The sequence below is a fragment of the Panulirus ornatus genome, chromosome 20 (assembly GCF_036320965.1).
Source record: "Panulirus ornatus isolate Po-2019 chromosome 20, ASM3632096v1, whole genome shotgun sequence".
NCBI lineage: Eukaryota > Metazoa > Arthropoda > Malacostraca > Decapoda > Palinuridae > Panulirus > Panulirus ornatus.
This window is the reverse complement of record NC_092243.1, coordinates 71,933,074-71,946,992: the sequence shown is the minus strand read 5'-3', so window position 1 is coordinate 71,946,992 and position 13,919 is coordinate 71,933,074. Positions and strand designations below refer to the sequence as shown.

At 38.2% G+C, this 13,919-nt stretch overlaps 1 protein-coding gene across 7 annotated transcripts in view; it reads left to right on the top strand.

Moving 5' to 3' along the window:
- LOC139756121 (copine-8-like) overlaps positions 1-13,919 on the top strand; it is a 58,352-nt gene that overhangs the window by 19,275 nt on the left and 25,158 nt on the right. For all 7 annotated transcript variants that reach the window (XM_071675214.1, XM_071675209.1, XM_071675208.1 and 4 more), the window contains exons 6-7: positions 7,418-7,596; positions 10,206-13,919. The exon at positions 10,206-13,919 is cut by the window's right edge and continues 25,158 nt beyond it. In XM_071675214.1, the coding sequence (XP_071531315.1) occupies positions 7,418-7,596; positions 10,206-10,529 (503 nt within the window). In that variant the 3' untranslated portion in view covers positions 10,530-13,919. The remainder of the gene's footprint in view (positions 1-7,417; positions 7,597-10,205) is intronic.

Here is a 13,919-nt window from a genome sequence, read left to right as displayed (position 1 = left end):
GTATGCTCATTTATATTCTAATATATGAAATTTTCCTGTGTACATTGAAAATTGTATCTCCATGAATATCTCCCTGTAATTGAAATCTTACATTGTTAGTATTTTACCATGACTGTTAGGAGTATAATTTACTGTCTCATGTATCATCCTGATTGCTTGAGCACTTCATTGTGATTATTGTATGTTTGTTCTAGTCCTTCTTTGTGGTCACTTTATATTTGTTCTAGAGTGTTAGAATTTATGATATCTGTGCCACTATGCACTTCTTCCTATAATTACTGTTCTCGTCTTGTATTGTCTGAATGGGCCATCTTCCACTATTTTCTGAGTATCAAAGCTTTCTAACATTAGGAGGGTTAAACCTCCTCTTTTCTCTTCACTTTCTCTCCATGCTTTTATTGTACTTATTTGGACTGAACAGGTGAGATCTTATCTTTTTGGTATGCTTTGTTTCCACAATTCTAACAGCATTAGGTCTCTTTCCCTATTATTATCCATAAATTTGAATTCTTACCATTTACTACCAATACATCAGCAGTTTTATGCTCTACTTTAAGTCTTTCATTACCATCACCTAACATTCCTGAGCTCTGCATGGTACTGGTGGGGGGGGTCTCTCTCTCTCTCTCTCTCTCTCTCTCTCTCTCTCTCTCTCTCTCTCTATGTTTTATGAATACAGAGGCCTACACAATTACACCTTGTTTTTTAAGTTTCAAAGCATGCTTGAGTATCTCCTGGCTAGATGCCTCAAAATGAAAGCTAACCATTACAGTTTGTCCCCTTGTTTCTTGATTACAGCCACTAATTCCACTTTCTTTTATCACAGAAATTGCATCTGACTTCTATGTCCTTGAGTAATCTGTATTGAACATTCATAGTTTCTTTCTAATTTTTTGTACGTGGTTTATGATCTAATTTCATTCCAAATATGATAAGTGATTTGCATGTGGTAGCCTTCGGCTTTATTGATATTTCTAATTTTGGTGTCACCCACTTTTCAGGTACATGCTTCGTTGGATTAAATCTCCCTTTGACCTAAAATATCAATGGAAGAAATGAGTATATTGAAGAATTTATATTAGAATGAATTTACTGATAAATTTTGTAAAGGAAGCCAAAAGTATAATCTTTATGCATATTTTTCTTGATATCTTTTGAAGAAAACCAAGATATGTAATTACATTTATATCAAGTTTATTTGTAAAAGATTTTATACATTTTCATGCTAAATGTGCTGAATACACCTTAGGTTTTGTTTAGCATTTTACAGTTTTCACAAAATCAAATCTGCTTTTTTCCAGACCTCTCATCATCCACACAAAAACTTTCTTGATTGTTCCATATCTTACTCATTTATTTATTTATTTATATTCATTATACTTTGTCGCTGTCTCCCACGTTAGCGAGGTAGCACAAGGAAACAGACAAAAGAATGGCCCAACCCACCCACATACACATGTATATACATCAACGCCCATACATGCACATATCCATACCTATACATTTCACTGTATACATACACAGACATATACATATATACACATGTTGGAAAGGATCACAATTTTGCGCGTGATCAAGATATTCCTATGAGTCCACAGGGAAAATGAAACACGAAAAGTTCCCAAGTGCACTTTCGTGTAATAAATACATCATCAGGGGAGACATAAGAGAGGAATATGACAGTCAGTTGATATTCATTTTCCCCGTGGACTCATAGGAATATACACATGTACATATTCATACATGCTGCCTTCATCCATCCCCGCCGCAAATGAAATGGCAACCCCCCTCCCCTCCCCCTGCATGTGCACGAGGTAGCACTAGGAAAAGACAACAAAGGCACATTCGTTCACACTCAGTCTCTAGCTGTCATGTGTAATGCACCGAAACCACCTCCCTTTCCACATCCAGGCCCCACAAAACTTTCCATGGTTTACCCCAGACGCTTAATATGCCCTCGTTCAATCCACTGACAGCACGTCGACCCTGGTACACCACATCATTCCAATACTCTCTATTCCTTGCATGCCTTTCACCCTTCTCTATGTTAAGGCCCTGATCACTCAAAATCTTTTTCACTCCATCCCTCCACCTCCAATTTGGCCTCCCACTTCTCGTTCCCTCCACCTCAGACACTTACACTCTTTTTATTACCACGCATCTCTCTTACCCTTTCATTACTTACTCGATCAAACCACCTCGCACCACATATTGTCCTCAAACATCTCACTTCCAACATATCCACCCTCCTCTGCACAACCCTCTCCATATCCCATGCCACTACTGTGGATATTATTCTTTCTACAGCTCATTTTATATCAGTGTACTTCTGTTTGAATGTCCCCAGGTCTCTTTTCCATTGCATCAGTCCTAATGCTGTGCACCTGTTGATCACCCACTACATGCTTATTGCTTTTCAGTGAATTTAATTCTTTCCTCTGGTTATTTTTTTCATACTTGAGTTCCATTTCCCATGTTAGCAAGGTAGCACCGGGAACAGACGAAGTAAGGCAGTATTTGCTCATATCCTTTTTGTAGTTGTCATGTAATATACTGAAACCACAGCACCCAATCCACAGCCACAGACCTTTCCATTGTGTACCCCTGACACTTAGCATGCACTGTTTCAGTCCATTAGACAGCACGTTGAACCTAGTATACAACATTGTTCCAATTTACTCTATCCTATGCACACCTTTCACCCTCCTACATGTTCAGGCTTCAGTCACTCAAAATCTTTTCACCTCATCCTTCCATCTACAGTTGGTCTTCCCATTCTCCTTGTTCCTTTCATTTCTGATACATATATCCTCTTTGTCAACCTTTCCTCACTCATTCTCTTTGCATGTCCAAACTATTTCAACACACCCTCTTTGCATATATCCTGTTTGTCAACCTTTCCTCACTCATTCTCTTTGCATGTCCAAACCATTTCAACACACCCTCTTCGGCTCTCTCACAACTGGACACTTATCATGTTCTTGTTCAGTGCACTGACAGCATGTTAAACCCAGTATACTACATTGTTCCAATTTACTCCATCCCATTCACACCTTTCACCCTCTTTCATGTTCAGGCTTCAATCACTCAAAATCTCTTTCACTTCATCCTTCCATCTCCAGTTGGTTTTCCCATTCTCCTTGTTCCATCAATTCTGATACATATATCCTCTTTGTCAACCTTTTGCTCACTCATTCTCTTTGCATGTCGAGACCATTTCAGCGCACCCTCTTTGACTCCCTCACAACTGGAACTTCAAGGTGGTAGCCTCTCTTATCTGCACACCTTCCACCTGCAATAGTTTATATAATTAGTGAATTCCAGCACCACTTCTTAGCCTTTAGTGCCTCCCGCTTAATAGGCCCCTGGCAAAGGGCAACTCTAGTGCTGTGCTTGCATAGGCTCCTACCTATTGTTCCTTCTGACTACTTTTACCTAATGCTTCTGCCTAGTGTTCCTACTTACTACTTCTACCTAATGCTCTTGCCTAAATGTTCCTACCTGCAACTTCTGTCTGCTGCTCCTTCCATTTTGCAAAAAGGCAGTGCTAGCACAGAGTGCTCACTGCAGGAAAATCTAAAGTTACAAAGAATGAGCAATGTGACGTAAGTGTTGTCAAGTGTTATGTATGACAAGGAGAGATTGTAAGTTTGTGGATGGAATGCCAGTAGTCCAACTGTGGATGAGGCTGAAAGAAAAGAAGGGTTTTCTGGGGCAGGAAGTAAGTTAGCACTCATTGACTGTATTTCTTAAGTCCAAAAGCTCCTCCTCATCTTATGACACCTTTTGTGATATTTGATTTGATTCCTCAGTTTCTGTATTTCCTCCTCTAATTGTGTTAACCTCTGGTCTTGTTTTTTTAATGATTTCAAACCAAATTCCAAAACTTTTGTTCTATAATGGTTCATCCTTTATTTCTTCCACCTGTCTTCTCCATGTGAATCTAGCCACAGCTGATTGATTTTGATGCTTTTCCTTGTTCCATTTATGGTTTTAAATCAGAATGAAAAACTATCCTAATTGGCTTTATGTGTGTAGGATAACAAGCTTATTTTGGATAAGTGTAGCTGGTTTGTTGTATGGACTGATTTTCCTGCCTTCTTTTAAGGATTGCTTTTTTCTAGATTTTGAATTGGCACAAAATAATGTCTTTTTTTTTATATGTTGAAGGCTCCAGTCATGGATAAAAGCCTACATCAAGGCCGGGCCTTAATTGAAATCGAGAGAATTATGAACTGGATAATGAAAAGACAAGGGAAAGTATTTACAAATTTTGGAGAAAGTGATCAACGTGACTTTTGAAATGTGCCAGGTCATAGTTATTGGGGAAGACATGAGCGGGTAGAGAGTTCCAAAGCTTCAACATATAGGGAAGATGCAGGTCTCAAAACAGCCCACCTTTGAGTTGTTGATTTTTTTTTTTTTTTTTTTTTTTTTTTTTTTTTTTTTTTTTTTTTTTTTTGCTGTCTCCCGCATTTGCGAGGTAGCGCAAGGAAACAGATGAAAGAAATGGCCCAACCCACCCCCATACACATGTATATACATACGTCCACACACGCAGATATACATACCTACACAGCTTTCCATGGTTTACCCCAGACGCTTCACATGCTGATTCAATCCACTGACAGCACGTCAACCCCGGTATACCACATCGATCCAATTCACTCTATTCCTTGCCCTCCTTTCACCCTCCTGCATGTTCAGGCCCCGATCACACAAAATCTTTTTCACTCCATCTTTCCACCTCCAATTTGGTCTCCCACTTCTCCTTGCTCCCTCCACCTCCGACACATATATCCTCTTGGTCAATCTTTCCTCACTCATTCTCTTCATGTGCCCAAACCATTTCAAAACACCCTCTTCTGCTCTCTCAACCACGCTCTTTTTATTTCCACACATCTCTCTTACCCTTACGTTACTTACTCGATCAAACCACCTCACACCACACATTGTCCTCAAACATCTCATTTCCAGCACATCCATCCTCTTGTGCACAACTCTATCCATAGCCCATGCCTCGCAACCATACAACATTGTTGGAACCACTATTCCTTCAAACATACCCATTTTTGCTTTCCGAGATAATGTTCTCGACTTCCACACATTCTTCAAGGCTCCCAGGATTTTCGCCCCCTCCCCCACCCTATGATCCACTTCCGCTTCCATGGTTCCATCCGCTGCCAGATCCACTCCCAGATATCTAAAACACTTTACTTCCTCCACTTTTTCTCCATTCAAACTTACCTCCCAATTGACTTGACCCTCAACCCTACTGTACCTAATTACCTTGCTCTTATTCACATTTACTCTTAACTTTCTTCTTTCACACACTTTACCAAACTCAGTCACCATCTTCTGCAGTTTCTCACATGAATCAGCCACCAGCGCTGTATCATCAGCGAACAACAACTGACTCACTTCCCAAGCTCTCTCATCCCCAACAGACTTCATACTTGCCCCTCTCTCCAAAACTCTTGCATTCACCTCCCTAACAACCCCATCCATAAACAAATTAAACAACCATGGAGACATCACACACCCCTGCCACAAACCTGCATTCACTGAGAACCAATCACTTTCCTCTCTTCCTACACGTACACATGCCTTACATCCTCGATAAAAACTTTTCACTGCTTCTAACAACTTGCCTCCCACACCATATATTCTTAACACCTTCCACAGAGCATCTCTATCAACTCTATCATATGCCTTCTCCAGATCCATAAATGCTACATACAAATCCATTTGCTTTTCTAAGTATTTCTCACATACATTCTTCAAAGCAAACACCTGATCCACACATCCTCTACCACTTCTGAAACCGCACTGCTTTTCCCCAATCTGATGCTCTGTACATGCCTTCACCCTCTCAATCAATACCCTCCCATATAATTTACCAGGAATACTCAACAAACTTATACCTCTGTAATTTGAGCACTCACTCTTATCCCCTTTGCCTTTGTACAATGGCACTATGCAAGCATTCCGCCAATCCTCAGGCACCTCACCATGAGTCATACATACATTAAATAACCTCACCAACCAGTCAGTAATACAGTCACCCCCTTTTTTAATAAATTCCACTGCAATTGTGTGGCTATTGTTGATAGCCACACAATAATCGTGTGATGCAGCAGCTTGCCAAGTATTGCTTGGTCTAGCAAGTGGTGTGGACACACAAGCAGCCAGCTCTGGGGAGTGGAAACATAAGTAATACCAATAGAAAACGGAAAGTAAACCAACATTGCAGTGTCGGGAAAGGGGGTAAAGTTTGAAAGTTAGCCTAGAACAGTTTATAAGGCTGATTGCTTTCGACTCATCTCTGTCAAGTAAAGATGCAGAGATAGAACCAACCTAAATGTGAGAGCAGTACTCCATACAAGGATGAATCAGTCCCTTGTATAAACAGAGCAGCTGCACAGAAGAGAGGAAGTTTCAACATCTAAACAGGACAGAGGCAGACTTATTGGATGTTACAGTAAAGCCAAGTATGTTCATTGAGTCAAGAGGTGGAATTACAAAACTGCAAGGGAGAGACGAGAGTTGTAAGGGGTTTTCTATAGAGAGATTTTGTGTACCCCACAGAAATATCCTGGACACCCCACTGAGATATCCTGTCCAAGTCTGAGTTTATGAGTACATTGGATTATTTGTGGAGGAGAGGAAATCATTGAAAAAAGGGAAAAGTGCAGGGGACAGGACAGAACCTTGAGGGACACTGCTGTTAATGGAGAAAAGGGGGGAGACTGGGAAGCTGATCCATCAGCAACCACAGAGATAGATCAGCCAGAGAGGAAGCTAGATATAAAGAAGGGAAGCCAAAAGAGGGGAGTTTAGGGAAGAGACCTCCAATGCCACACTTTGTTAGAAGTCTTAGATATGATATATATGGTATGATGTGATGAAATGTTGAATCATCCACTGACAATGCTGCCTTTTGGTTATAAATACTTGATCATCTTTTATTAATCACATCTGCACTTTTTTTTATAGTAATTCATAGATTTGCTCACAGTTACACAGTTTTATTGTAATTCTTAGAGGTACATGTTAACCCATTTGTTGGTTACTCCCCTTTTTAATGTTTGGAGCCGTTTAATATATATATAAAAAAAAAATTTGAAGTTGGCAGCACTCCCAAACATTTGATTTGGACCAGATCTTTCACTTCCAACTGTTTTTATTCTCCAAAATTGGGACAGTCAAACTTTATATTTGAAATATATGTTGTTCAGGGCCCCTTCCACACTCCACTCCCTCCTGTTTATGTAATTGGCTAGAGGAATTAGAGATCCTCAAAATTTTGGAAATAAACTTGGCAGACCTGGGAGTTCTCTGCTGCCAGGCATTATTCAGCTGTGTTTTTGTGTGTGTGCAAAGACACATATATAAATCTTGGACATCTTTCCTGCAGGAGTTATCGAGGCGTATTATGGTTGTTTAAATCGTGTTCAGCTCTATGGACCTACAAATTTTGCTCCCATCATCAACCACGTTGCCCAGTTTGCAGCAGCTAATCGGGGTGGAGACAAGTATTTTGTCCTTTTGGTACTAACTGATGGGATCATCACAGACATGCCTCAAACTAAAGAGGTAAGTGACATCTGGTACGAGGAAGATGTAAGTTCTTCAGGGTTTTGCATTGAAAGTGAATAGTTCCAGTACTGTTGATATGATTACTTTTAGGTATAAAAGTTATTTAGATGACTTTTTTAGAAACTGAAAATAGCAAAAGGAATAAGAAATGAAGAATGTTTTATGTATAACCATTGATATTACATGGATTTTACATGTGGTATACCTTTTCCTTGTATTTTTTCCATAATTGTTTGCCATTTCCAGCGTTATTGCCAGATACAGACCAAGAAAAGGCCTCATTCACTTGCATCCATTTTGTAGCTGTCAAGCAGTTCTCCAAAACCACAATCCCCTATGCTCAACTAGGCCTGACAAACCTGGCCATTTCACATACCCTGGTTCAATCCATTGACCCCTGGCTAGCATACATAGTATATTGGCAAATATGATGCCATATGCTTAGCAGCAGGAATATCTGTAGAGAAACAAGTACTATATGCTATGGATGATGCATGCTAACTCCTTCCTATGGGTAAATCTCATCTTTGGTGCCTTTACAGTGTCCTTAAAAGACTGTCCACCCCCCAAATATTTTCAGAAGCAATACTTGGCCAAGGTTTATTGTGGGTATGTAGCATGTGGTGCTGTAATAGTGAAATTATCATACATATGGTCACTGAGATTAGTGATTCTAATTGTGTCACCACTAACAACCCACTTCAGTGTGACTCAGGCTTTCTTGAGAGAAGGATGGTCTTCCTTTATTCTTCTTAGCTGTCACTTAATTTTGAGAATTTTGCTTCTGGGTGCTCTATTACTTCCACCTGTGTTTCAAGATGGTTGGTTGTTTCCTTTCAAAAACCCTATAGACCCAAAACATGGACCTAGAAAATTTCAGGAACCTTGCGATTTCCATGGCTAAACATATGCAGATGGTAATCAAGGCCAAAGGAGATATGACATAGTACAAAAATGTTAGTGTTACATAGCCTTTGAAAATGTATGAGGAGGTGGACAAGGGTTTTTTCGGATGCTGTAGGTATTCTCATGGTGTCAGCAGAATATACATAGCAAAGAATGATAAAGCTTGAAGGTATATGGAAATTGAAAAGCAGGATTGGATGATTATAGATAGTATCTTTTTTGTTCAGAAAGTACACTTGTTAGGTGTATGGATATTAATTCAGAGAGTGCTGTATATTGAAATGTAATGAATGGTGATTAGTGATGAAGGGTCACCAAAAGATATATAGCTTAAACGGGGTAAAGACTTGTGAAAGGGAATCATTTTTGGAGAAATGCCAAGTGACTCATCACCTTTGTTTGATAGAGATTTTATGTAGGCCACCCTTTTGTATTGTAGGAAATTGCATATTTAAAAGGATAGATAGGTTGGTAGAAAGATGGAATGAAAGATGCTTCGAAGATTTGGGATCTGAATATCCTGGAGGAAGTGAGGCATGCAAAGAATAGAGTGAATTGGAGTGATGTGATATGCTGGGGACAATACTGTAAGTGGAGTGAACCAAGGCATATGAAGCAGTTAGGGAAAACCACGAACAGGCTTGGTTGTGGAAAGATGTAAGTGAATGAGGCCACAACTTTGCTTGTTCTTGGCACTACCTTGCTTAAGTGGGAAGTGGTGAACTTGTATGAAAAAAGGTAAGATTGGCATAAAAACCCTCATTTGAATCTTCTTTGTCAACACTTAGTTTGGCAATTAAGAGGAGTAGAGGATGATATCACAGTTCATATGAGCATACATTACCATTACAGTTATTATTATTTGGATCGTTAATGTCTGTTAGATTATGGGATTCATTCTTTTAATTGGAGGATGTAGAAAAACACTAATGACTCACATATAAGATTATGATTGGTTTGATTTATTCTGTGATGTAATCTGTTACCGGATTTTTAAAAAAATGTATCTTGTCATCCTTTCCTTGTGTATAAAGGGCAGTTAAGCTAAGAAATAGTTCAGAAGCATATGATCAGATGAAAAGGTTCCAGCGTCAAAGACTCAGTAGTAGTGCTTGAAACTAGTGAAAGAAAGGACGACTAGCGAAAGAAAGCTTCAAGTTGTAAAACGTTTGGGGTTTGTTTTTGCAGCTTCAAGTTGTAGATAGAATGAAGGTTGCCTCTCGCACTCTGCACTAAGCATTAAGTAGTATCAATGAATTAGGAAGATAAAAGAGAAAGGCAATGGTAAGGGGAGGCATAAAATGGAACACTATTCTATAGGACTCTTGAAAAAATAGTTTAGGTTGTGTGAATGTTTCAAACCTCCAGGAGCTTTACAGAAAGGACCATCGGTGAAAGGAGGACTATATTGATGACAATTGTTTTTTGTGGCTTCTTATAATCAAGGAATGTTCTCATATTTTAGGTATGCATGCATTTCCAAAGGTATCTCTTTCAGCCGGTTTGATTACTGGATTGTCATTGTCTTGTTAAATACTCTATATCAGTTAAGGTGTCTAATAAAGTGTTCTAAGAATTTTGCATCTGACAAATTACTCTCATTTATGAAACATCAATCAAGAGTAAACATGTAAAACTAGTTGTATTAGAATTTCTAAGTAGATTGATTTAAGAACTTATTTATCTTATTTTTATTACAGGCTATTGTTAATGCTTCAACATTGCCTCTATCCATTATCATCGTTGGAGTAGGTGGAGCAGACTTTGATAACATGGAGGAACTGGATGGAGATGTTGTACGCCTCTCTAGTAATGGTCGGTATGCTGCTCGAGATATAGTACAATTTGTGCCTTTTAGAGACTTCCTAAAGGGGGGTGGGGATCCTAACTTAGCTAGGCTCAGGCTGGCTAGGGAAGTACTTGCAGAGATCCCTGATCAAATTTTGTCCTATATGAAAACTAATAACATCACTCCCCAACCATCCAAGATAAATGATGCACACTTGCCTCCAGACCTAAGCTAATTTTTTCTGTCTTTCACTCCTAACCATCACGGGTATAAGGCTGATTGCCTTTAGTGTTGTGTGTGTGTAGGACTCAACAAATATTTTATTATCGACTCTATTGCACAATCTTTGTATATGATATATTTACTGTATAATCTCTATTTGATATACAGTGTCCTCTTGAAACCTGAACGCTCTGAATGCTAGATCCTCCAAAACCTGCTTGTGTACAGGTTTTATTTGGGTTACAGGGGTAAGAGAGAGAATGGCATTTCAAGTTGTGGACATTTTATGTGAGTGTAGCAATGGTATGCAATTTTTCTCCCAAACCTGGAATATGACCTGACACCCTTACACACCAATTAACCCAGGTTTAGGATGATCTGCTCTGCTGCTTTTATGAAATAGTTAGGGTTATTCTTGTTCAGAAAAAGTAACATGAAAATGAGGCAATGTATGATTTAACATGAACGTTATTTACTCTGCATAAGAATGTGTTTTATACACATAAGACATATGTAGAGATTCAACATGATCTGTAGATGTATTGGAAATATTACTGAGGTATTTACAGAGATCCATCTTGAGTGAACTGATGTGTATGAACAATATCCATCAAAATTTTCACATAGCATAATTTCGTTAGAAAAAAAATTCATACCACACTAGATAAGTACCTCATCCTTTATGATACTTTTAGAAATATGAATGTAGGAATACTAAAAGTGGCCAGTGTCATAAGTTTGTTTCAAGGGGTAAGTTTAACATATTGATGTTGCTTTTGATTAAATGGCAACAATTTGCCCTACTTCTCTGTAGCATTATCAGTCTTTGTTCTTAGGAGTGCTGGACTGTGAAGTTCAGAACTCCAAGGAGTAAGTCTCAGTGATGCTGTGAAGTAGTGAAGTGAAATTTTGATAAGTGGAAAATAAATGTTGATTGCAAGATTACTATTGAAATTCCAATCCAGCATTCCCAGGAATTGAAACTTGATAAATCAGGTAAAAAAAGTGAAACCAGCAAAAAGTGGGTAACTTATCTCCTAAAAAAAATGTCCTTTGATACATTTGTTAGAGCGTTTCTGTGTTACTGTATTTTTTGTAAATATATTTGCATGTAAATAGTAATAGTATTGACCTGTCATCATTTTGTTCTTGATTCACTGTCCATATACTAATTTAATTTTATTGTTTTGCTTCTTGATGTTCATTGTTATGTCTGTAGATTCTGTTTTACAGTATCTGCATGTTCTCTTCATGATCTGGTTTTTATGATCATTAGTATATGTTTTTAAAAAGACACCATTTTAAGTCTGGAGAAATTTTATTTGATCAAATGGATACCATAGTGATTGATGATGCAGTAAGTGTAGTTTTTTATTACACATGGTTTACCAAAATGGTAAATCTAATTGTATTCAGTAAGCCACTGCCAGCATTTCAGATGAAAATGTTGCTAGCAGTGTTAGTAAAGAGAATAGATATTATGTATGTCAGCTCAGTTTATTGTCCAAGACTTACCTGCAGTTAAGTTTTTCTTAAAGAGTTGATATATTAGCTTTTGAATGTAGTGCTTACATAGTTTGAAATGTGCAAATGAAACACAAAGTTTATTATTTTTGCATCTGACTTTCTAAATGGTTTTGGTAATATATGTATACAATTGCACAATTTATTGTCAAAGATTTGGCAACAAGTGTCAGACCTTTTGTAAAGGAATTCTGTTTGTTAACACTATACAAGTGAAGCAAGTGCCTTTAGCTTACACTATACACAGAGGCTAGTCAGGCATCAAGATTGATGTTTAAGAATATAGTTGAAGACATTAGCAAAAAATGAGCTCAACTTTCTTTTCATTAGTATTTGGCTTTCAACAAGTGAAGCATTGACAATTCTTTAGTCTATTTAATTATTTGATATGAATCATCAGTTTAAGATAACCCTAATGGTTGTCCAGTGACCAGACACATGAATAGCTGGGAGGGTATATTTATCATCTGTTTCATAGATGACAAGCAAAGCAGATAGATTTATAAACTGTGAAACTAAATAGATGTCTCTTACCTGAGTATGGTCTGAGGTAGGCATTATTCACTTGCTCAATATTTCTAGGGGGTAAATATTTTGTTATATGTTCAGACACAAGCCTTCAAGCAAGGATGTATATGATGGAAGTTTTAACATTGATGAAAAGGTAGAGGCAATGAAACCTTTTGCTGCAAGGAAACTCTAATTTGCAGCAACTTCATGCACTGAATCCTAAAATGTAAGAGAAATTTCAGGACAAAAGAGATATTGTTGAGGAAGATAATATTTTTTTCCTTTCTTTTAAAGGCTCCAGTCATTGACAAAAGTCCACATCAAGGCTGGGGCCTTAATTGAAACATGGGGAGGTTAATGAAAAGGAAAAAGAAGAGACAAGGGAAAGTATTTATGAATTTATGTGGAAGTGAAAACCCTGTCCTCTAAAATGTGCCAGGTTATAGTTACTCAGAAAGACATAAGAGGGTACAGAGTTCCAAAGCTTTGATGTTTAGGGAAAGAAGCAGTTATTAAAGTGGCCCAACATTGATTAGCTAATGACCACACCATAATTATGTGATGCAGCAGTTTGCTGAGCATTGTGGGGTCTAGCTAGTGGGAGGGGCATGCAAGCAGCCAGCTCTCGGAAGCAAAAACCAAAGTAATACCTGGACAAGGGAAATTGAACCAGAATTGCAATGCAGGGGAGGTTGGTCAAGTTTTGAATTAGCTTGTGAAAGTTGATAAGTTGAACCACTTTCAACTCTGTCAAGTAAGTAATTAGAGCTAAAACCACATCAGATGTGAGAACAGTACTCCATATAAAGACAAATCAATTTTTTTTTTTTCATAAACAGAGCAACACTTTGGAAGAAAAGAAATTTTGACATCTAAAGAGGAGTCCCATTTTCTTAGAGGCAGTCTTGACTGTTTCTGTGATAGGGTTTCCAAGAAAGAGTGGATATTATAGTTATACCAAGTATGTTCATAGAGTCATGAGGTGGAATTACTTAGCTGTCAAAGGAAAGTTGTGAGGAATTTCAAATAGAGAGATACATAGAAATTGGATCTTGAAGGTATTAAACTTAATCGGATTTCATCTACCCCACTGAGATATCCTATCCAAATCTTAGTTTATTGAGGAAGTTTTGTCGAGATGAGATGCAGATTGAGTGAGAGAAGGAGCAGAATTAAAGGATGTGGAGGAATGCAGCACTGGGTCATCAGTGTATGAGTGCATTTGGTTATTTGAGGAAGAAATGAAATTGTTGATAAAAGAGAAAAAGTGTAGGAGACAAGATAGAACCATGAGGGATGCCATTGTTGATGGAGAAAGGGGGAGAGACTGAGCCATCAACAACCATGGAGACAGATCAGCCTGAGAGGA